Here is a 23823-nt window from a genome sequence, read left to right on the forward strand (position 1 = left end):
GCAAGGCTTCCTCCGCCTCCTGAGCAGCCCAGCTCCACGCATCCTCCCGTGGGCTCGGCCCCAAGCCTCACCCCAGAGGCCCCAGGCTTTCCTCCTCCCGACCCCTCCCGTCCAAACAGATGGTTTTCTTCGGGCAGCATCTCCAGTGACTAATCTAGGTGTCTGGCACTATTTATTGAGCACCTACTGTATGCCAGCCCTGTCCCTGGTGGAGAAACCAAAGACTGAACCTCAGGGGGTTAACCCCTAGGGCAGTAACTGGATACTCAAAGCCAACTGCCCCTACCGGTCACGCCACACCCACTCTCTCCCCTCTCCTCCCAGCTGCCCTCCTCTTCCCTTGGCACCTCTGCTCCAGGCTTTTACCTCTGTGCCTTGTCCTTCCCGTGATCTCCTGCCCACCTTCAGCCTCCCTTGCCCAGGCCTCCACTCTTGACCCCTTCTGGGGCTTGATCTCCAGGCTGTGCTTGGGCTCTGTCATGCTCCTCTAGCTGGGACAACTTCCATCAATTGTCAAGGCTTGGCCCTGCTATGCTGCCCCAGGGGTCCTAGGAAGAAGGTGCTGGCTCTGGGTGGCTCCTTCTGGCCAGAGCACCTGAGGTACTGTAGTCCTCTGCTGGGGCGAAGGGGCTACAGGATGGGATGCCCCTGGCAGACTGGCTCAGCTCTGCCCACCCCGGCAGTGCCCTCCCACAGGCCTTACTTGACCTTAGAAAACCCTTGATTCTGCCTTGAGAAACAAAACACCTCAGTGAGCACCAGCCCAAATGGTCATGGCACTCACCGTGGGCACCAGGCCCTGCGGCTGCAGTGTCACACCTTGCTTGGGACACAGTAGGATGGACCCCTACCCCATCTCTCTGAGATAAGCTTACACAGCTCAGGGGCTGCTGGGCTCTCGAGAACTTCCATCCCATCTGATCAGCTAGGACGACAGAGGCTGCCAATACCTCGCCCTTGGGCCAGAACAGCAGGCTCAAGTCCTCCAATGCCACCTTAGCCTGGTAAGAGACACATACTCCCGTTCGTATAGAAAGCTAGAAATCCCTATCACTCTGTCAGTCCCCAGATTTAACAATACTGGGAACTGATTTTCACTGGCATTTTGAGAAGCCTCAGGAGATAAATGGTGAGGCGACATGTGGGCGAGCCCCGCAGCCAGCAGAGGATCCTTCAGAGTGATTCTTAAGCGTGAATGAAGCTGGGCATATGCTGTGCTGTGGACAAACACTATGCTCAGTGGGGTAAGCCAGATGCAAAAGAATAAAGGCCCAGCGAGTCTACTTATACAGGGGACCTTGAAGTATCCTGGAAGTTATTGGGGGCAGGGTTGGAACTGAGTGGTGACGTTTCTGTTTGAGGTACTGACTATGCAACACTGAATTCACTTGGTTTGTTTGTACACTTTAAAAAGTTAAGATGTGGGGCTGGGAAGGTGGCTCAGTGGTAGAGCACTTGCCTTGCATGCCTCAGGCCCTGGGTTCGATTCCTCAGCACCACATAAGCAAAAAGAAAAAAGCCGGACGTGGCGCTGTGGCTCAAGTGGTAGAGCGCAAGCCTTGAGCTGAAGAGCTGAGGGACAGCGCCCAGGCCCAGAGTTCAGGCCCCACAACCGGACCCCCCCCCCCAAAAAAAAAATTAAGATGTGCTGGCCACCCATGGTGGTTCGCGCCTGTAATCCTAGTTACTCAGGAGACTGAAATCTGAGGATCGTGGTTTAAAGCCAGCCTGCAACCCTTATCTCCAATTAGCCACCAGAAAATGGAAGTGGTACTGTGGCTCAAAGTGGTAGAGCACTAGCCTTAAGTAAAAGAGCTCAGGGAGGGCTGGGAATGTGGCTTAGTGGTAAGAGTGCACTTGCCTAGCATGCTTGAATCCCTGGGTTTGATTCCTCAGTACCATATAAACAGAAAAGCCGGAAGTGGTGCTGTGGCTCAAGCGGTAGAATGCTAGCCTTGAGCAAAAGCAGCTCAGGGACAATGTTCAAGCCCCAGGCCTGGCCAAAAAAAAAAGAAAAAAGAATAAAAAAGAGCTCAGGGATAGTGCCCAGGCCTGGAGTTCAAGCCCCACAACTGACAAAAACAAAAACCAAAAAACCCACCCAAACTTTGGGCAGGCCTGCAGCCCTTCATTTATAAGCTATTTGCCACCACGGTTTCTCCACGCCACATCTGGGTCAGGGATACAGAAGCCCACATTTAAGTGACAAAGTTACTCTCAGGTGGCCGTAGTCTGGTGGACTAGCCACTGCCCTACACAGCCCACCCCAGTGCCATCCTGTGAGGAGTGCAGAGGAGTTGTGAGCTGTGTGGATACCATCTCAGTGACCTTGAAAAGGTCACCTCCCCCTCCTTGTGCCTCAGTTTTGCTTCAGAATGGCTCTCATGTCACAAAATATGTTTTATACAGTGTGGACTAGCCTTAGCATAAGTACAGATGCTCAGAAAAGGAAGTTGAGGCAGTGACTTAAGAGGCAGAGATGAGAGATGTGGCTTGAGGCCTCCTGAGCAAAGTTATCAAGACTGCCATGGCATCAACCTAGCTGGGTATGATGAAGCGTACTTGTTATATCCCAGCTGTTAGGGAAGCATGGGGAGGAGGATCACAGTCTAAGGCCCAGCCCCAGGCAAAAATACAAGCCTCTATCTGAAAAATGATGCAAAAAGGAACCGAGGCTGTGAGTCATGTCGCAGAGCAGGGCCTAGCAGGCACTGAGCGCGGGAGTTCAAACCTCAGTAGGGTTCAAACCAAGGGAGGGAAGGAGGGAAGCTGGCTTCCTGCACCCCACAATCTCACTTCACAAACTTCCTACATCTGTCTCCCAGACTAGAGCACCAACTTCTGGAGCCCCAGCACAGACACAAAATTAGAGATGGGCTCCATGGTGGGAGTGGGGGTGGGGGAGACACCTGGGAGAGCTGTGTCTGCCCCATGCCTGCCTGCCTCTTCTTAACATGGTGGCAGCTGAGCTGGGCACTGGGGACCAGTGAGAAGATGGGCTGCTACCCATGGGTCCATGCTCCAGTGAGCAGGAAACCAAGCACAAGGGCTCCTGAGGAGGCTGGGCTCCAATGAAGATGTCACCTGCCTCCTCAGCCTCTTCCCCCTCCATTCCCTCCTCGCCCCCATTCTTCAAGGTCTGCCTGAGCACCTCCCTCCTTGTGAACCCCTCCCCCCCCAGCACCACCAGGGAAGGTGGCTCAAGCATGGGGAAGACCTAGGGCCAAGCAGGGGCCAAGGTTCTGCGCAGGGAGAGGTGGTTCCCTCTACCCCGCAGCTCCATGGGCAGTGGCTATGGCCCCCATCCACCCCCACGGCACTCAGGCCCTTCTGGCACACTTCCCCTACTGTTCACCCACACCTAGGCCTTTGCTCCGCTGCCCCTTCTTTCTGGGCCTGGGTGCTGTCCCTGAGGTTGGTTTTTTATTTTTCCCCTCAGGGTTAGCACTCTCGATCCTCAAATCTCAGCCTCCTGAGCAGCGGGATTACAGGCACTGTGCCACCAGTGCCCAGCTGTCGCCCCATCTTGGTATTGGTCTCTCCCTGGCTCTTCTGGGGCTCCTTCCCTATTCTTCCCGGTCATGGTCTGCCCAGCCCCTGCTCTGACATGCAGACCCCCCTTTACCTGGATCTTCTCAAGTTTATCATCTTCTGACAACACTATTGTTAACGGTACCTGGTCTGGGCCCGGGGGGGGGGGGGGGGGGGGGGGGGAGGGAGGGGCTGGAGGCCATGAGGCCATGGCTTCAGTGGGCAGGTTTGTATCGCTCCAGCTTTCCCACAAGCTGCACTCCTTCCTCTCGTAAGGGCACCTGGGCTTCCTGGGTTCCTCAGCGTGAACACGGGCCCAGGGCTTGGACAGTCTGCACAGCCCACTGCAGCGACTGCAATGATGTGCACCAACTGGGACCCAAAAGAGTTATTTCCAGGCTTTCTCCACCCGGGGGTAGCTCAGTCTGCTGGGCAAGGGACAGGCTGGCACCCACAGACCCCTAAACCCACGTGTGCCTAAAGCCGAAGAAGGCCCTAGACTATTTCCTTATTGCTGAAGCTAGCTGGAGGCCAACATGCATCACGTGTGTCTGGTTTGGTCTCTGAGTAATCAGGGGCCCAGGACCAGCCCTGGGAATAGGGCTCCCTCCTCCCCCACCCACCCTGAGATTACTGGCGCCCGCAGGCCCCACCTCTGCGGAGTTTGGGGAAACGGGGCCCTAGAACTGGGACAGCTGGACTCCAACCCATTCCAAGTTCTTCCTCCCTCTCCCAAAACCTGACTTCAAAGAGACTTTGACAGGCACCCTGGACACCTTGAGCCCAAATGGCACCCGTGGGGCTGGGCCCCCTGGCTGCAGGGTGTCCTGTCTGCACGACCTTGGGTACAGCCACCTCCTGAGATCCTCTTATCTGTAGTCCAGGGAGTTGCCGCTGACACCCTCTTGGGCTCTAACACTTTATGACTCTGTGAAAACACCCAGCTGGCCCCATGGCTCCAAAGGCTTAGTGCTCAAGCCCTTCCAGGGTTGTGGCCTCCAATTAAGGGCATTATTTTGGCAGGCCATAGGCCCTGGATGGACACACCCAGGCCTGGAGCTGAAGGTGGAGGGTCAGGGTACTCAGGATGCCCCTCCAGGACAGGTACCTCACCTGAAACCAGCCTGTCAAAGCTCAGGAGAACACCCTCAAGACACAACTGACGGCCCCCCCCTCCCCACTCACCCCCGCCCCAAACCCTACGACTGGGTGCCCTGGAGGCAGGCAGGGAGGCAAAGAACACACAGCTCCTGCGCATTTCTCCAAAGCGGGTCTCGCCAGCTTGGTGAAGGATGGTTCCCCAGGAGGGCAGGACCTGGAGTCCACCACCTGTACCCGCCATGCCTGTGGACAAGGGAAGGCCGGCCATGCCCATCTAATGTAACGTGGGGCAATGTGCTGCTATTCAAATGGGGGAATTAGTGATGAATGAGGGAAATTGTTCCTCCCTCTGTCCCGTCTCCAGAAGGAGACAAAAACTCCTTTTACCTCGGCAAACAATGCCCTTATGTGGGCGCCAGCACCCTGCAGCCCACACAGGCCCCGCTCTGTGCAAGCCACCAATCGCCACACTGGGCTCTGGGGCCATAGCCAGGGGCATCCTATTCTGGTGGGTGACTGAGGCCAGTCCCCAGACCAGGCCGAGAAGGCCCACCATCCCTGGGAATCCTGCACAAGGTCACATGAGCTCACATCCATGGCTCCCAGGTAGCCCGCCTCTTGTGGCCAGAGGTGGGGCTGCTGGGGGCAGGGTGGCCAGCTGGTAAGGCCAGAGCAGCAGCTAGGCAGGAACGAGGAGGAGCCATCAATAATTCACACACAAAAGCTGTAAGCTGGGGAAGAGGAAGGAATGCTGGGCAGAGAGCTGGAGCCAGCAGTCCCCATGGCCGCCAGGGTGGAAGCCCCTGAGGGCCTGAGATACCGTCACGGGCTGTAGGCTGAGGCGCTGCCTGCTCTAAGCTCAGGGCCCACACCTCCCCCGGGCTGTCCATCTGACCAAAGCCAGTGGACTGAGCCATGGTTACATGCTGCCTATTGGCTCTTCCTCTCAGAAGGCAGGGTGGAGGGGAGCGTGGGGAGCCCACCGTCACCAGATGAGGTCTGCATTCTCTGCCTTCCCGTCACTGCTCCACAGAGCTGCCTGGACGGAACACACCCCTGCTCACCCCTATTTCATGGAGCCTTTTCTGGGCAGCATGTCTTGATGTGTTGGCCAAACTTCCTGACTTGCTCCTTAAATGGGTGCCAACACCTAGGTCTGCGTAGTCAGGAGTAACATGGCCACAGAGTGTGTGTCACATGTGCAAGTTTGCTAATGCCGTATTTAAAAAAATAAATACAAGTCCAAAGCTGGACTTTTATTGATCACACCTGTGATCCTAGCAACTCAGGAGGCAACTACCTGGAGGATCACGGTTCAAAACCAGCCAGGGGGGCTGCGAAGGGGGCTCAATGGTAGAGTGCTTGCCTTGCATGCATGAGGCCCTGGGTTCAATTCCTCAGCACCACATAAGCAGGAAAAAAAAAAAAAAAAAAACGGAAGTGGCGCTGTGGCTCAAGTGGTAGAGCGCTAGCCTTGAGCTGAAGAGCTGAGGGACAGCGCCCAGGCCTGAGTTCAAGCCCCACGACTGACAAAACAAAGCAAAAACCCTAAACCAAAAACCAAAAAAACCCAGCCAGGGCAGTCAAATGGGAGAGATTCTTATCTCCAATTAACCAGCAGAAAGCTGGAACTGGAGGCGTGGCTCGAGTGGCAGAGCACCAGCCATAATCGAAAAAAAGCTTGTGGGAAAGCACAAGGCCCTGCATTCAAGCCTAAGTACCAGCAATGAATAAATACATAAATGAATGAATTTGTTGGCTACCTCCCTAACCTGACTCAATGCTAGGGAACAAACCCAGGGACTATTTGAAGGCCAATGCTAATGGTACACTCTTGTAATCCCACCACTCAAGAGGCTGAGATAGGATTTTGAGTTCAAGGTCAGCCTGTGAGATCCCATCTAAAAAATTTTTTTTTGGTTGGTCATGGGCTTGAACTCTGGTCCTGGGCACTGTCCCTGTGCTCTTCAGCTCAAGGCGAGCGCTCTATCGCTTGAGCCACAGCGCCGCTTCTGGTTTTCTAGTGGTTTATTGAAGAGTCTCATGGACTTTCCTACCTGGGATGGCTTTGAACCGTGATCCTCAGATCTCAGCCTCCTGAGTAGCCAGGATTACAGGCGTGAGCCACCAGCACCTGGCCTAAATTTTTTTTATTTTTTCATTTTTGCCAGATCTGGGGCTTGAACTCACAGCCTGGGCACTGTCCCTGAGCTTCTTTTGCTCAAGGCTAGCACTCTACCACTTGAGCCATAGCACTACTTCTTGCTTTTTCTATTTATGTGGTGCTGAGGAATCAAAGCCAGGGCTTCATGCATGCTAGGCAAGCACTCTACCACTGAGCTACCTTCCTAGTCCTTTCCCTTCTCAAATTTTAAAGAATTCACAATATAATAAATTCACAATGATAAATTCACAATATCTCCAACATTAATAAATGCAACAGAGATGCTGTAGCTTCTGCTTTCATGCTAGCCAAGGACACCACTGTGATTTCCCACAGGTTTGCACCTGCCCTTCCTGAACATGGCGCAGCTGCTGGTGACAACTCATCTGATGGCACTGAGCTGGGCTTCCCCCCAAAGTGGCACTGTCCATCTCAGCGGGGTCCTTGGCGTCCAAGCTGCCCATGAGAGTTTAGCTGTGAGGGCAAGTAGTCCAAGTGGCAAGAAGGGAAAGGGGGGACACCAAGTTTGTACCAGTTCTGGAGGGTGAGGTGCTAGGCAACTTGTAGCTCCTGATGTCACTGGAGAGCCAGAGGCTCCCCAAGGGGTGGTCACCAGCCCTATCTCCAGCTTTTAAGTCCCCAGGGATTGACAGACAGGGCCTGCCCCACCCCCGCCCCACTTCCTGGATTCTCCCAACCCACCAGTTAGGACCAGAGCAGAAGCTTCCAGTGTGGAGCCTTGATCTGTCCTTGCAGCCAGATCCCAAGCACTGGCAGTGAGAAAACACACGAATTCAACATGCAAAGCTCTCCCCAAAATGCCTACTGCTGGCCACCCCCCAGTCCCCACAAGTCATGTGTCTGAGAGCAAACAGCCACTGCAGGCCACCATGTGTGAATGATTCACGGGACAGCGCCCTGCCTGGAAGCCCGTGTGCAGTGTCCCAGAGCCTCTGGCAGGCCTTCCACAGGCCCTCCCAGAAGCCGGTCTAGGGTTGTTGCATCCCAGTCCTTGGGTCAGAGTCACTTCCGGGTTCCTGCAAGAGACACCTGATGGTGCCTCTTCTGCATACCCACCCCTCCCCCACTTCTCAGCGCAGCAGTGCTGCCCTAGCAGAAGCCCTGAGCAGAGGCTCTGATCTGCCAGATGGCCCCACACACCCAGGCTAATCTTGGGGGGTTCTCCCTCATCTCCTCAAGCCCCAGAGTTTGTCCTGCCCTGGTGTCCTCACTGGGCATCTGCCCCCCCCCCCATCAACTGGGACAAGGCCAGCGTTGTTTAGGCCTGCCTGCTGGGGGGATAAAGGGGTCTCTCGGAGCTGTCTCCTGGTCTCTCACCCTCGTTGGGCTGTAGCCAGCACAGCCCAGCATTGTCTGTCCTGCCTGCAACCCAGCTGATGATGGACATTTTTCTGTGACCTGGGACTATCCTATGGCCTGCAGCCAATCCCTGGAAGAGCTGGGGCCCAAGCTCTCTGCTCCTGGTGGGAAGGGAAGGGAAGAGAAGGGAGGGGAGGGGAGGGGAAGGAAGAAGGAAAGCCATAGTGGACAACTGGGCCTTCAAGAGGAACATACAGCTCTTGCTCTAGGAGGAGGGAGATGAATGAGGCCTATGTCCAGCCTCCAGCCTCACCTGAGAAAAAGAGAGTCAGGTGATAGACAGGGTCGAGCTCGGCAGAAGGAACAGAGCAGAGAAGTTTAGCTTAAAAGACCATTGCAGGGGCTGGGAAGGTGGCTCAGTGGTGGAGCGCTTGCCTTGCATGCATTAGGCCCTGGGTTCGATTTCTCAGCACCACATAAGCAAAAAGAAAAAAGCCGGAAGTGGCACTGTGGCTCAAGTGGTAGAGCGCTATCCTTGAGCTGAAGAGCTGAGGGACAGTGCCCAGGCCCAGAGTTCAGGCCCCATAACCGGACCTGACCCCCCCCCCCAAAAAAAAAGACCATTGCAGCAGCCAGGCGCCGGTGGCTCACGCCTGTCATCCTAGCTACTCAGGAGGCTGAGATCTGAGGCTCATGGTTCAAAGCCAGCTTGGGCAGGAAAGTCTGTGAGACTCTTATCTCCGATTAGCCACCAGAAAACTGGAAGTGGCTCTGTGGTAGAGCACTAGTCTTGAGCTGAAGAGCTGAGGGACAGCACCCAATCCCAGAGTTCAAGCTCCAAAACCAACCACAACAACGACAAATAAAAACCACTGCAGAGCTTGGGGACTGACTGCAGTCTCTGTACTCAGGAGGCTGAGACAGGAGGGTCATAAGTTCTAGGCCAGCCTGGTCTACATAACAAGATTTCATCTCATCAAACAACAATCCCCTCAGGCTGTCCATCCCCACAATGTGACAGTAGCCTGGGCAGTGCCCAGACTTGAGCGCTGGGTCTCCAGGGAGAGACCTGCAGGCCAGAAGCGTTGGGCTCCTGGTGGGGAGGGGGCTGGTCAACCCCAGGGGTGGGCATGATTAAAGGGAAAACCAGAAATGGCCATCGCAGATTGCCCTCTCATTCTGAATGGCCTGTCCCCAACAGCCTTTCCCTACAGGCTGAACAGCCTCCTGCCTAACCCCTTACTCCTCTCCAGGAGGGTATGAGGCACCCTTGGCGGCTGCCCAGCAGCTGCCCACAGAAGGCATGCCACCACAGGCTGGGTCTCCCCAGATGGGAATGCTGCTACCTTGTAGACCGCCTCCAGCCTAAGGGGTTGCAGGGAGAGTGCCAGTTCAAGAAGCAGGGTTTTCAGGGACTCAGGGTCCCCACACAGGCCCCGTGCAAGTCGGGGAGAGTGGGACAGGAGTTCAGGAGTTGCTAGGGCAAGCTGCGAGTTTCCATGCCCAGCTGGCACAAAGCCTGCCCTCCACCTCGAGATCCTCCTGCCTCAGCCTCTTGAGTGCTGTAATTACAGGCCTGCACTACCATGGAGGCATACAATCTTTTCTAAGGAAACAAGATTTTAGGGGTGAGAAGAAGGTGAGAAGCACAAGAGTGTGAAGAGGAAGAAGGCTGTGATTAGAGCCCCTTGGAGCTCAGGGGGCTGGAGAGGTAGGAGGGGGGCCTGTGGGTCTACGGAAGGACTGGGATAATCTTGGAGAAGCAGGGGCTTCAGTGCCTAAGGGTCTCTGGTTCCAGTCTCTCAGCCTGATGGCACCAGGGGGCCCACAACCTGGCTACCAGAGTGGCCACCTATGAGCCTTCACACCATCCATGCATCATGGAGTTTTCAGTAGGACAGGAAGGTGGGTGCAGATTATTCTAAAACCCAGAGAGTGGAAGTGACGTGCCCAAGGCTACACAGCAAGGAGGTGCAGAAAGGATCTGAGCTGAGGCTGAGGCAGTATAGTTGAGTCTGCATCAATCCACTGAGCCTCCCTACAGAGAATAGGGAGAAGGGTACCCCAGAAGAAAGGCAGAGGAAAGGGTGGGAAGGGTCCTTGCTGGCAGGAAAAAGAGAGGCAGCACCAGTGTAAATGGCCAGCCAGGGTGAGCAAGCTCTACCTGCTCCCAGGGGGCTGCCCAGAAGCCTTGGGGGATTTCTGGGTGGTAAAAGGCCCCACCTGCTGCCTTGGTCAGCTGCGCCACAGACAGAAGCCCAGGCTCAGAGAGGGCAAGTAGCTTTCCTATGCACTCACTGTAGGGTAGGGGGCAAGGCTGGCACTGTTCAGCAGCTCCAGAGCAGAGTGGCGGGCCACCTCCAGGGCCCCTCCTCTGCCCATGCCAGCCAGAATGTGGCTCAGGCAGGTGACTCCATGAAATATCCATCCTTCCACAGACAGGAGCCATCAAATAGGTCTGGGAAGAACCTGCCACCCGCAATCTGGGCAAGTTCCTCTCCCAGGGTGGGATATCACTTCTGCTGGGCAGTGGGAATGGTCAGTTCTGTGCTCAGTCAGGGCTGAGCACATGGTGGACTCAGGGAAACCTTTAAGTGCGATGTGGCTCTGCACTCGTGACAGGGCAGCACATGGGGGGTGGGGAACAAAGGGGCCACGGGTGACACCAGGAGGAAATGAAGCTTTGATGTGCGCAGAGAGCCTAGGAAATATTTTCTTGTTTTGCGTCTGTGGGGATAAACATGAACTTAGAGAGCCGGGGGAGAGGGCTGGCGGCCCTTGGGGACCCCTGTGCGTGGCACAGCATGCAGTGCTCGCACCTGATTCCAAGGTTCCCAGAACCTTGGCAGAGCCAGGGGACCCCTCAGTGCCTTCGCTCAGCCTTAGGCCGATGTGGCACTGGGCATGGGGTAGATGGGGAGAGTGGGAAGCCCCAGACCTGGCCTGTAGGCAGGAAGTACTGCCATCGCCTCCCAACTGCCCAGGGGACATGGGATATGGTTCTATGGCCTGTGGGTTCCAGAAGCCAGGACATAGGAGGGGCCTGGTCTGAGGAGCGCACACATACTGGGGGTGGGGGGAGGGGCTGGATGCTCCAGGGCTCTACAGGGCTCCTCCAGCACCCCCAACAACCTGTGCTGTCGAAGGCGGAAGCAGGATCTTCTGCTGTCCCCTCATGCTGGCTTCCTGCCTGCCTGGGAGGTGAGTAATGTCCGCTCCCTGCCCCCATGCATCCCTTCTGGAGGCCAGGCCTCACATTTTCCGCTCAGGAAGGGGCAGAGTGAGGGGCTGGGGAAGAGGAGGGGGAGGGGCCTGCAGTAGGGATTGGGACCTTGTCCTGCCACATGAGTGGCCATGGGGAGATGCCCTGGCTCACCTGCTAAGTGCGTGCAGCACAGATGCACCTTCACCCACCCCTTCACTCAACAACCCCTTCTCCAAGGGCCTTCTCCATGGCCTTCTCCCGTGTGCATGGAGCCCTGCCCACCCAGGAGAAAGCCTATAGCCCACAGTTGCTTGACAGGGGGTCTGGAGGGACTTTGATGGGTGCCGGGCAGAGGTGACAGGAGAAGCTGGTCTGCTTTGCCCTGGGCCTACAGGAGCTCTAATGTTCTGAGTGTGCAGGGATCTCACGCACTGTCCCTATGCCTGCTCAGCTCCCTCCCCTGCTGACCCTGGCAGGGCTCCCAGTCTCTCCAGATCCTCAGTTTCCTCCCCTGTCAGATGGGCCAGATCCAGGTCCTCTCACAGGCAGTGGTGGCTGTGGAGGGAGGCGGAGGAGCAGTGCTGCCATCAGCTATGGCTGAAAGGACTCAGCTGCCACAAGCAGTCTGGGAGCTGACAGGGTGAAGGGCCCTTCAGGGGGCAGGACCTCTAAGACAACCCCGTGGGGTGAGGGTTGTGTATCCTGACTCACTTGGGATGTGAGGTTCCAGCCACACAACTGTCCCGGCCAGGCCCCAGTTTCCATCTTTCTCTCATGAAATTTAAAAAGAAAGAGGGTAAGCGGGCGCTGGCAGCTCACTCCTAGCTAATCAGGAGGCTGAGATCTGAGGATTGTGTAGTTTAAAGCCAGCCCTGGCAGGAAAGTCCATAAGACTCTTATCTCCAGTGAACCACTAGAAAACCAGAAGTGGCACTGTGGCTCAAGTGGTAGAGTGCTCACTTTGAGCTGAAGAGCTGAGGAGCAGCACCCAGGCCCAGAGTTCAAGCCCCACAACCAACAATTTAAAAAAATAATAGTAATAAAAAGGAAGAGGGTATAGTGGCATACATCTGTAATCCCAGTATTCCGAGGCAGGCGGACCATGGGTCTGAGGCCGGTCCAGACTACACATTGAGACTCTTTCTCAAAAGAAAAAAAAAAATTTAAATAAGAAAGCCCTAACTAGTTGGGCTCTTGTGGCTTACATCTATAATCCTAGCTACACAGGAAGCTGAGCTGTGATGGTCCCAGTTGAAGCCAGCCCAGGCTGGGAAGTCTGTGAGACTCTAATCTCCAATTAACCACCAAAAAGAAGTGAAGGTGCAGCTCAAGTGTAAGAGTACCAGCCTAAGCTGGGTGCTGGTGGCTCACGCCTGTAATCCTAGCTACTCAGGAGGCTGAGATCTGAGGACCACAGTTCAAAGCCAGTCGGTACAGGAAAGTCCATGAGACCCTTATCTCCAATAAACCACTAGAAAACTGGAAGTGGCGCTGTGGCTCTAGTGGTAGAGTGCTTGCCTTGAGATGAAGAGAACAGGGACAGCGCCTAGGCCCAGAGTTCAAGCCCCACGACTGACCAAAAAAAAAAAAAAAGAGTACCAGCCTGAAGCTTTGAAAAAACTAAAGGACAGCACCCCCCCACACACACAGACCCCTAACCTCTTGAGAGGTGTGCCAACCAACCACCTGGCTTCTCCTCCAGTCACAGTCACTGGACTGTATCACCTGTCTGGGGGGAGGGAGGAGGAGGAGGTTATGGACCAGCACAGGCCTGGTAGCCCTGCAGCTCTGAGCTGCAAGCCAGTGCTTGGGCTGGGGAGCTGTGAAAGGCACAAAGAGACCAACTTGTCCCAACAAGGAACGACCCCAGCTCCTCTGGACGGCATGCTTAGCGCTTCATACATGTGACTTCACAGGGCACAAGAGCAGCAAACACCCAGCAGGTCTCAGGCATATGGCTGGATTCACTAGAGACCAACACATAGGGACACCTGGCAGGCCCACGGGGTGGGGGTGAGGGGGATATCAGATATCCAACTGTCCGTTGCGCCCCAGGCATACAAGACAGCCCTGAGCTGGTGGGGCTGAGTTCACAGGCGTGGAGCTATAGTGGGGTTCAGAGCACAGGGATGCCCCCACCCTCGTCCCTGAACAACAGGAGATGTGAGATCACCGACAGACCCAGCTCAAATCCGCCCTGTATGGAAGGCTGGGCCAGGACTCCAGGCTGTGGTGGTGTTTTCATGCACAGCCAAACTCTGGGGAACACTTGGGCAAGCACACTGGTCACAACAGGCCCAGACAGAGCCTCAGCAGGGCCCATGACCCTGCACTGGGTCCAGCCTCTGGAGAGCATATCAGCCCATAGCCTCCAGATAGCTGCTGATTGAATAATTCAATTACTGGTATCATAGACAACACCACCTCCTCCAACTCCTGCCCCCTCTCCCCCCAGCTCCTGCCGTCTACCCTGATAAACACTCTTCACCAGTCCAAGGCCAGCCTGCTTTAGTCCTATAACTGAGGCTGAGAGGGGCTGGGGGGGAGGGGTGGTGGTGTGTGACTTATACCCAAGATGGCCATAGGACAATGAACCCAGCAGCCTCTGATTTTCCTAGCCTCCTCATCTGTGCCCTTCCACCCCCACCCCCTACTGCAGTGGCAATAGTGCCAAGGATACCCCAAGTCCCCACAGACTCTACTTTCTGTTGCCCAACCCGAGGACCTGAAACCTCTGGATCTCCCAGGAAGCGTGCTGACGAGGGACCACCCCCTAAGGTGGCTGTGAGAACAGTGCCACAGGTTTCTTGGGAATATACTACTTTGGGTTTTGGGGAAACTGTTCTAGATCCTTCTTGAGAAGGTGTGCTTCTGATGAGAGTGGGGGTCAGCTGCTAGGCACAGAGCCCCAGAGCCCCTAGCAGCATGTGCGCAGCCCCATGCCCCCCCCCTCCCCGGCCCAGTCCCCAATCCGTGGGAACGCCGGAAGGCGGCAACGGCCTGGGAGGCTGGAGGCACGAGGGGGTCTCACTGACCTCACGAGGCATTCGAGGCACAAAAGCCTTTTTATTCCCCGCCTCGCACCCCACTCCTCACTCACTCAGCCAACCCTGGGATCCCCAGTCCCTGAGCCAGACACCTCCAGCTGCCTGTAGGCTGAGGCTCCTCCCAGACAAAGGCAGATTCAGGCTAGGAGGGCAGGCGTGCAGGTTCTGCCATGGAGATGAACTTTGACCCAAACTGCAAAGCTCCTACCCCTTATTTACTCTTTAAGGCTCACCCTTTTTGCAGCGTTAACATTACACCCCCTTTTAACGCTGCACCTCCCTTTCACATTCCAGGCTCTGACCTTCGACCCCTCCTAATTGCTGATTCCTACACCCCACTTCTCTGAGGCCCAGCTTTGGCTCATCCCCCCAGTCACCTTCTCACAGGGAATCCAAGGAATCAGAGCCCTACTAGAGTACTTGGACGACAGGTACAAGCCCTGTGCCCTCAACCCTGCCAAGCCAGGCAGAGGCCTGAACCCCAGAGCCCAATCTCCAGACTCTACATCAGAGCTCAGACTGGGCCTCTAGTCTGACTTCTGACCCTAACTCTCCAACCCTGAGAAGTGAGCGGGAGGAGGCAGCTTGGCTCACGATGCATGGTCACAGAAGCCAGGGCCTTACTGTGTGGTCACTCAGCAGGTGACCCCATTCTGCAGCCAGCCTCATCAAAGCCACAGAACTCTGAGACACAGGAACGCAGCTCATTTTTTTTTCACTGCTGCTTGGGTCAAACACACTGTTAACCTTCCCAGACCAAGTTGTGATGATTTTTAAATCCACATCCCACAAACCCCTGAGCGCTGGTGCACACAGACAGGCTCTGTGGCCCCTGGGTCAACTGCCCCCATAGGCTCCGCCCAGTCATTTCTTTGGGAAGAGCGGCTTGCTCTCGGAACCAGGGACTGGGGACCACAGGGCCCAGAGAAACACTGAGAACACTGAGCTGGCTCTAAGTCCAGCTTGGGCTGCCCCCAAGCCTTGACCGGATCCCACCACCCAGAGCCTGTCCAGGTCACCAACAGGATGACGAGGCCCTCCCCGGCCCACTGCCCAGGGCACTCACCATCCTCTTGGCTGTGGAGGTTCTGCGGACTCCGCATCCTCTCGTCCTGCCTGGGGCTCAGGCTGGAGGCCAGGTGGGGGTCAGCTGACATCCATGTGGAGTCATTCATATCAAAATCTTCACTGCTCACAGACGTCTCATCCTGAGCAGGGACAAAGGAAGTGGGTGTTCAACAGGGACAGGCTCACATTGGGCTGAGGTGGCCTGTTTTGGGGGGGGACTTAGAACTGACTTAGACAGCACAGAGGGCTGGGTGGTGCTTTGCCTGCCCCCATGGAAGTGGTCAGGGCTCTGGTTCCTGTCGGAAGCCAGAGCTGAGGGCCCGCGCTGTCTGTAATTGAAGACAATTACGAGGTCTCACATCCTGTGCAGCGGATGGCAGGGCCTGGCTCTTACCCTTGTGAGCCAAGGTTGAAACAAGCCTTGTAAACAAGGGCCCTGACTTCCCACCCAAAGAAGCCTGAGGAAGAGGGCTCCCTGGGCCAGGCAGCCAGCCTTGGGTAGGTGGACAAGCTGGGCGCCCCCACCAGGACTCCCAGAGAGCATGCATGGAATTCCTTTCTCCCACTCCCCCAGCCCAGAGGACATTTCTGTCTTCCTCCTTCCTAACCTTTGCTGTGCTTCAAAGATATGCTCTTGGGCGGCTTCCAGAGCTGAAAAGGCCAGCCCCAGAAGTGTGGAGAAGGAAGGGGGTGGGGCAGGCCAGGGTTCTGATCAGATGGCAAGGGGGGATTCGGCTCAAGGGCCTGAGGTGGGGGTGGGGGGCGCCAGGGCCTTCCAAACAGCCGGATGGCCGGCTGGGCTGGAGAGGACCACGCCTGCTCCTTTCCCCTCTCAGCTGGTCAGTCATCCGGGAACCCCCGGGGCGGGGCCCCTTCAATCCAGCCCTCCAGCAGGAAGGGACCCCACCTCCTTCTAGCCCAGCCTCTTTCAGGAGCAGTAAGCAACTGTGTTTGGGAACCCACTGTAAAACACAGGAAAGATGAGCCAGCAGCTCCACACCCAGAACTAGCCTCGCCTCCTTTTCTCCCAGGCCCCAGCAAGATACAATGGCCTCTGTGGGCCCAGAGCAGAGCAACCCCCAAGCCTCCCCTCCTGGGCCCCCTCACAGACGTCTCTTTTATGGTGAGCAAACACACTTTGGTTTGAACTTTCTTCGGCTGCCTTCCCAGAGGCAGACACATCTGCTCCAAGCGCTAGGGAACAGGGCTGCGCCTCCGCTCCCTCCCCGTTCGCCAGCAGAGTTTCCTGGAAGTCTCAGCTTCTGTACGGCACTGTGGACCCTCAGCACTGAGTTTGGAGAGCAGGAGCAGGGCCCGCAGACTCCAGGATAGAGCCTACACATGTGACCCCATATAAGCACTGGGCACTCACACTGGGCTGCGTGCTTCACCCATGCAAGCACAGCCTTCCACAGCCTCCCTGCTAACAACACCTTACTCACATTCACTTTCAGGGAGGGACGTGCCATCCAGAGCAAAGGCTCTTTCTGAGGTGAAACTCTCTTATACATTAGCACGGGGGAGAAGCTAGTAGGTAGAGGGTCTCTGGGAGCCGTGGCGCCCTGCAGGCAGGCTCTGGGAGGCAGAGCAGGGCTTCCAGGCTTGGTCTCCTGAACACACTGAAAGCACAGAAACTTGTGGAGAATGAATCAAAAGACCATGTTTCCTGGGCTAAGGGCATGACTCAAATGGCAGAGCAACTATCTAGTAAGTTCAAGGCCCCGAGTTCAAAACCCAAGTACCACCAAAAACAAACTAAAACATCTTTGGAAAAGGTCTCCTATAACTTTTTTTTTTTTTTGCTTTCCTTAGAGATCTAACCCAGGTTCTTAGCACAGGACACAGCACTCTAGGCAAGCAATCCACCACCAAGCAATGTTCTCGCAGCCTCAAATTTTCTTTTTAGATGGGATTAACCCCTTTGTACAGCACCTTAAAAACAATGAAATTGTGTGTGTGTGTGTGTGTGTGTGTGTGTGTGTGTGTGTGTTTTAAAGACAGGAGTTCATCATGTAACCCAGGCTGGCCTTGAACTCAGGATTCTCCTGCCTCAGCCTCTGGAGTGGCACAATCACAGAAGGCACACTTGGGCTGGGCTGATTAACATTTAAAAGCATCACCTATTCAGAGTCCCCATTCATTCACTCAACAAGTATTCACTGAACACAACCAAGGGCCATGGCGCTGGCTAGATGTGGAACTTCAGCTGTGGACCCACAGCTGATGCCCCCTTCCCTTCTGCCCCCATCCACCGAGGAGATAAACCCTAACACTAACCATCTCATACTGTTGGCAGTGGGGCTGCAAAGCAAACTAAAGCAGGAGACAAGGGGCGAGTGACCTGCAAGGCCATTTGTCACGATGGTCAGGGGCACTGAGAGAGGTGGGGGAAGGGAGCAAGGGGGTGGTATGAGTCCACACAAATGGCCTTCTGCACATGGGCAGCAGCAAGCTGGGCATGTGCTACCTGCTGCAATACAGAGCAAGAAGAAGGCTGATGTGGCTGGGTGGTGCGTGGCTCAAAGCTGGGACAGCATTTCTTTTTTCTTTTTGTATGTCTGTCTGTCCTGAGGCTTGAACTCAGGGTATAGGCACTTTCTCTATAAATTTTTTTTGCTCAAGGCTAGCAGTCACAGCTCTACTTCTGGCTTTCTGCTAGTTAACTGGAGACAAGAGTCTCATGGACTTTCCTGCCCGGCTGGCTTCGAACTGCAGTCCTCGGATCTCAGCCTCCAGGGTAGTTAGGATTACAGGCCTGAGCCACAGGCACCCAGTGTGGTGTAGCATTTCACTGCACCCAGAGGGGCTCAGGGATAAGTCAGGAAGGCAGGAATGGTATTGAAGGCTCAGTGCTCAGCAGGCAGGTGGCCAATCAAAACCAGCTCAAGCAAAGCCAAAGCAGTCCACAGGCTAAGTGCTCCCTTCCCTTACTGGGCACACTCCACTCTCCCTAGGCCCATGAGATAGGGGAAGTTAGAACCATGATCCTCAGATCTCAGCCTCTCAGTCACTAGGCATGTACCATGGGCATCCAGCTTGGGGTAGCATTTCACCATATCCAGAGAGGCTCAGATCTGAGGATCACAGTTTGAAGCCAACCCTGGCATGAAAGCCCATGAGACTTTGAGAAAGATCAAGAGACAGACACCTAGAGACCAAGGCTCATGCCTAAGGCCATGTACTAACAAGCGGCAGGGCCAGATCTGTGCCACTGCATAGGCCCAGATATGCCCCCATCCTGTCTCCAAACTTCTGTCCCCTTCCATCAGCTCTGTCCTGTTCTTCACAGTTTTCTTCTTAAGCCATCTGCCTGTCCACATTGTTAGCCTAGCCATAGCTACGGGGCTGTCTTGTCTTCCCCCCTTCCAAGAGTGGAGACTATACTGTGTGCTCTGAATTCCCCACGAGGCCACCAAGACTTGAAGAATTGACTCAACTGCATGGCAGGATGCTGGTGTTTAATGAGGATGCCACATTAATTTGACAATTAAGGATTCTGGTCCCACTGTGTATGGCTCTTGAATGGAGGCCATATGAAAACCTGTCCCCTGACTGGTAGGCTGGCAGTAGTGTGCTATCCCCTGCTGCAGCTGCCAGCCACCCCACACACGGCCACTCAAATGGACTGTACCCCATCCTGCCCTGCAGGTCCCATTGGGAAGAGGTGGGCTGTGGTTTATACTGATAATGAAATCACCTGATAAGAACATCGGGTGCCCAAACACATGAGGTTTCTGGGAGAGGGTTTTATGAGAGGCTCGCACCCAGGGCCAGCCTCTCTGTAGATCTGGTCACAACACTAGAAGGCTTAAGCTTGCCCATCTGCCCAGGGCACGCAGCCAGTGGTAGAGCTGGGGTCTGAATCACAACAGTCTGAACCCAGAGCCCACAAGGTCACATGCCACACTTCTATACTCAGTCCTTAGTGACACAGTGCCTTAAGATGAGACCCAGGGGGAACTCACGGGGAAGCTGTGCACATGCACACTGTCTTCAAAAGCGCTGAGTGTCTGCTCTGCGCTCCAGACCTTTTCATGGAGCAAGGAGATGAGAAACAAGCTAAAAATTCCGGCTCACTCACAGGCGTTGGGGTAGGAGCATGTGAGACTCCTGCCCAGTGACTTCACGATGGCTTTCTTCAAAGCCCCTGGGATTCTGCCACTTGAACCCCAGCTTTGAGAGCAGTGATTGAAAATTTCACCACCTTGACTGCTATAACTATTTTTTTATTTTATTTTTATTTATTTATTTTTAAATTTTTTTTGGGGGGGGGGTCCGGTCATGGGGCCTGAACTCTGGGCCTGGGCGCTGTCCCTCAGCTCTTCAGCTCAAGGCTAGCACTCTACCACTTGAGCCACAGCGCCACTTCTGGCTTTTCTTTTCTGCTTATGTGGTGCTGAGGAATCGAACCCAGGGCCTCAGGCATGCAAGGCAAGCGCTCTACCACTGAGCCACCTTCCCAGCCCCCTATTAACTATTTTTTAAAGAGAGAAATCAAATGTATGGGAAACAAATTGAAAAGTCAAATAAGTTCTGGTCAGATTGGTGTGGCCCACCTTTATCGTCTACTATGTAGGGATGACCTGAAAAGACTTCCCAAGAACTCTCTGCACCCCACCTTTTGCAGCAGAGCTCTGCTACCAGGGGGGAGGGCTGCCAGCACAGAGGGGAGATGGAGAACTTCTAGAACTCACTCAGGACCATGCCAGGGCTAAGCAGCCTGATTACACAGGCAGTTATCAGCACATAGAGCTGAGAACCCCATCCCTCCTCTACATCCGGAGGGACCTGCAGAAGGGAGTGGTGAGGCCTCAGGTCTATGCTGAGACTGAGGGGCTCCCTCGTTCCCCCAGAGGTCACAAGCCAGTCACTTCTTGCTGGTCCCTTCTGGAATCCCAAGGGAATTTGGGCCACCGATGATCTCTTCCTGTTAACAAGTTTCAGTGTTACTTGCATTAGAAAAGTATGTGTAGTTGGTTGGTGTCTGGGTCCTCTCTCACCACACCCTGTGTAACTGGATAGGCAGCTGTCCCTGGTACTTCAAACCTTTGCCCTTGGACCACCTGAAGCTCTGTGGCCTTGCCCCCATGGTAATCTAAGTCTGCCATATATTTGGCACCGTCAGGCCTGAGTCATAGTGGGTCACAGGAAGCAGGCCCAACTGCCCTCCTGCAAAGGGAACTCTCCAGTGTCCAGGCAGACAGGTGGCACCCAGGCAGCCTCTGAGACACACCCCGGCCTGGGAGCCCTGACTCTGGGCAGAGAAAGAGAAGTTGACTACTCTTATCTTCAGTCCAAAATTCAGGTGCAAGTTCAGTGTCTCTCCACCCAGCTGCGAGGCCCTTGGTCCTCTGCAGGCGGTCAAGCTAGTGCCAACACAGTCCATGGGCCCAGGAGGAGGGGAGCTGGGAGATGGAGGGGAAATGGTGGAAGCAGGCCTGTATCCATGGCTGTAACTATGGGCAGGTGCTATCAGTAACCTGATTATTTTACAACTGGGGTCGATTTCTCTGGAACTGGGTTCCACTGCATCCTTTAGGACTTGGGATCCTGGGGTGTGCCTCCTACAATATTTTTCCAGGCCTTTCCTTGGAGCTGTAACTCTATCTCTACCACTTGCCTGAGAAAGAAAAGGAGGAGGATTTGCTGAGAATTGAGTGCAACTATAAGCCACAAGCTGGAACCAGGAGCCCTGGGTGTGTGTTTCAGAAAAGGCTGAGGGGGCAGGGATGGGCAGGAGATGTTTCTGGGCCAGGCAGGAAGTAGATCCCTCCAGTACACCCTCCTTCTCCCCATTTACCCCCCCCCCCGCCCCATTTGTTGACCAGCTGGGAACAACACTAGCTTGGGAAGCTGCCCTAGCACCAGCTCTATACCAAGCAGGGGGGCACCATGATATGGGAGGTGGCACAGCTTCTCCACACAGTGTTTGGCACTGCCTCTGGAGCACCTGCTGGCCCCTGCCAAGCCTGGGAATACTCCAGCCCAGGCTCTACCTCCAAGAGCATTTATATACACCTCCTCTGAGCATGCCAAGAAGGTACTGAACCACATTTGACCCCTACTTAACCACTTCAGTTCATCAGATGGCTCATTCTTGGAAGGTAAAAACCACCTGAATCCAGACCAACAAGGGTTCAGACCCCTGTTATGACTGGGCTGCAGGATTGAAATAGGAGGGGTGGGGGATCTGAGTCATATTCTGGCTCCTCTAGGCTCCCAAAGTTGCTGCTCCATGCTATACCCGGAGCCCACCAGTGGCCACCTGGCCACTGGGGGAGGAGACCAGCCTTCCGGGGACACTCCCTGCACAACTGTACTCCTTCCTGCTAGAAGGCCTCCTCTGCTTACTAGCCACACAAGCACAAGCTCTTCTGGGAAATGTGAAGCAGGGAGGGCTGAGCTCCAGCCAATCACCTACCACACTGTAGGTATCCTCTCCCTCTCCCTCTCTCCCACACAGGCACACTCACACACCGAGTGTCTGTCAGAACCTCGTTCACATCTACATGTGCACGCTCTGCTGTCCTTGTGGTAATGGATGCCTAGATGCTGGGAGTGAGCATTTCCCACACCTTCCCACTAGTGGATGGAGGGTAAAACGGGCTTTTGTTCCTAAGCAAAGGCAACTGGCTGTTTTCCCAGCATTCCTCACCGTGAGGACCTCGCTGATACTCTCAGCCCCAGCCATCAACAGAGGTCTCCTTAAAAGGGACACTGGGGACATGAGCTTGGGCAGACAGACAGGTTTCTTCCAACCAACGGAGTAGGTGAGGAAAACCACTCTGAGCTAACCCCCTACAGGACTGTCCCTTCCAAGAAAAGGACCTAGACAAGACAAAAAGAAAAAAAAAAGTTCTTAAGCAACTCAGGGATAGACTAGCTCCTTATTGCCACAGGGTGATCAAGGCCACAAGAGAAGTTCCTCAAAGTCAGCCCTCTCAGCTGGGAGGAAGGCCTGTGGCTGGTGGGAAGGTGTGAATGTTGCCGGACACCCAGGCATGGGGCAGGGAGAGTAGGAAGAGGTGGCTATTATTCAAAGGCTCTAATGGCTTTCCAGCCAAGCAGCAATTTACTACCAGGGGGTTAAAGTACCTGCCAGGGCCAAGGCCATAGCTGGGCTTTAAAATAAATAAATAAAATAAAAAAGCCAACCCAGATCAACGGGCAGCCCAGGAGCTTGCAGCTTACAGGGGTTCAGACAGGGGACCTGGTCCCATCACTACAGGTTCTCAGAGGACTGAGAGCCCCTCCGCAGCACCCACCCCTACTTGGTGGTAGGGAGGTAGGAGGGGGTTTCCAGCTGATTCTGGGATAAGTAGGGCTTTATCTCAGGGGAGAATCTATTTCAGGCCACAATCCTCAGAAAGAGAAGGAAATCACATAGTCCAAACACCATCTCAGGTGAAATCAGGAGGTTATTCATCTCCCCTCAGAGCAGACAGGAAGAAAAATCAATGTTTTAGAGGGGTGGGGGAGGTTCCATTTGAATTAATGCGTTTGTGGCTTCTCCATTGATCTCCGCCTCTTCACACTTTCTTTTTGTGCTTTTGTGCTCTTGGGGAGAGGGGAGGGAGAAGGGACTAGAGAAGGGGGGGGGGGAGTCCTCCTGATAAGGAAAAGGACGGTCTAACCTTAACCTTTCTGCAGGAATAATGCTAATTAGCGAGGCTTAATGAGAACTTCCCCCAGGAAGCGCGGCCGGGTAGGGGGCGACCAGCAGGGGCGGCCGGACCAGGGCAGTCGCGCCGCTCCGAGTGGGAGAAGGGTGACTTCTGAACCCGAGCCGCAGAATGAAAACGCGGACTGCACCCTCCCTTTCCCACAAACCGCGCCCCCTCGGCCAGCCGAAGTGCCCGGCCCTGGAGGGCGAGGACAGCGGGGCGCAGGGGGCGGAGGTGTAAACCTAACTTCACCCCGAGCGGCCCGCCGGCCGGCCGCTGCCCTCGCCCGGCGCCCCTCGCCCGCGGCGGCCGGTGCCCGCGGCTCCGCCCGGGGGTGCACCTGAGAGGGGCACTCGGGCCCCTCGCGGAGGGACGGGGCCTGCCAAAGTGGGCTCAACTCCGCAAACCGCGTCTCAACTCCCCGCCACTCAGTGCTTCCCGGGCTCACACCTCCCCAAACCCGGTCCACTTCCCTCCTCCCGCGGCCACCCGAGCCCGGCCCCCACCCGGCCCCCGCGGGCGTCTTCTCCCGGGACGCCGAGCCCGGCCCGCTGCAAACCGTGTGGCCGCGGCACAATACCGCGGCGCGGCGCGCACAATCACCGCCCCCCAGGACCGGCGGCGCGCACCGCCCGGGAGCGGGGTGCGCCCGGCAGCCCCGCGCACCGGGGGCCAGGCACACCCCTCGGCACCCCCGCGGCCCCCGGCGTGCGGCCACACCGC

General features: G+C 55.5%; 1 protein-coding gene across 3 annotated transcripts in view; it reads right to left on the reverse strand.

The window, feature by feature from the left end:
• Positions 1–23823, reverse strand: part of Nol4l (nucleolar protein 4 like) — a 124235-nt gene that overhangs the window by 11989 nt on the left and 88423 nt on the right. For 2 of the 3 annotated variants that reach the window (XM_042694704.1, XM_042694705.1), the window contains one exon: positions 15435–15576. In XM_042694704.1, coding sequence (XP_042550638.1) covers positions 15435–15576 — 142 coding nt within the window. Of the gene's footprint in view, positions 1–15434; positions 15577–16044; positions 16120–23823 lie in introns of those variants that run through there. The other variant, XM_042694706.1, reaches the window with a different exon arrangement.

Source organism: Dipodomys spectabilis, unplaced genomic scaffold (assembly GCF_019054845.1).
Source record: "Dipodomys spectabilis isolate Male_0828 unplaced genomic scaffold, ASM1905484v1 ptg000175l, whole genome shotgun sequence".
In the NCBI taxonomy this organism is placed as follows: Eukaryota; Metazoa; Chordata; class Mammalia; order Rodentia; family Heteromyidae; genus Dipodomys; species Dipodomys spectabilis.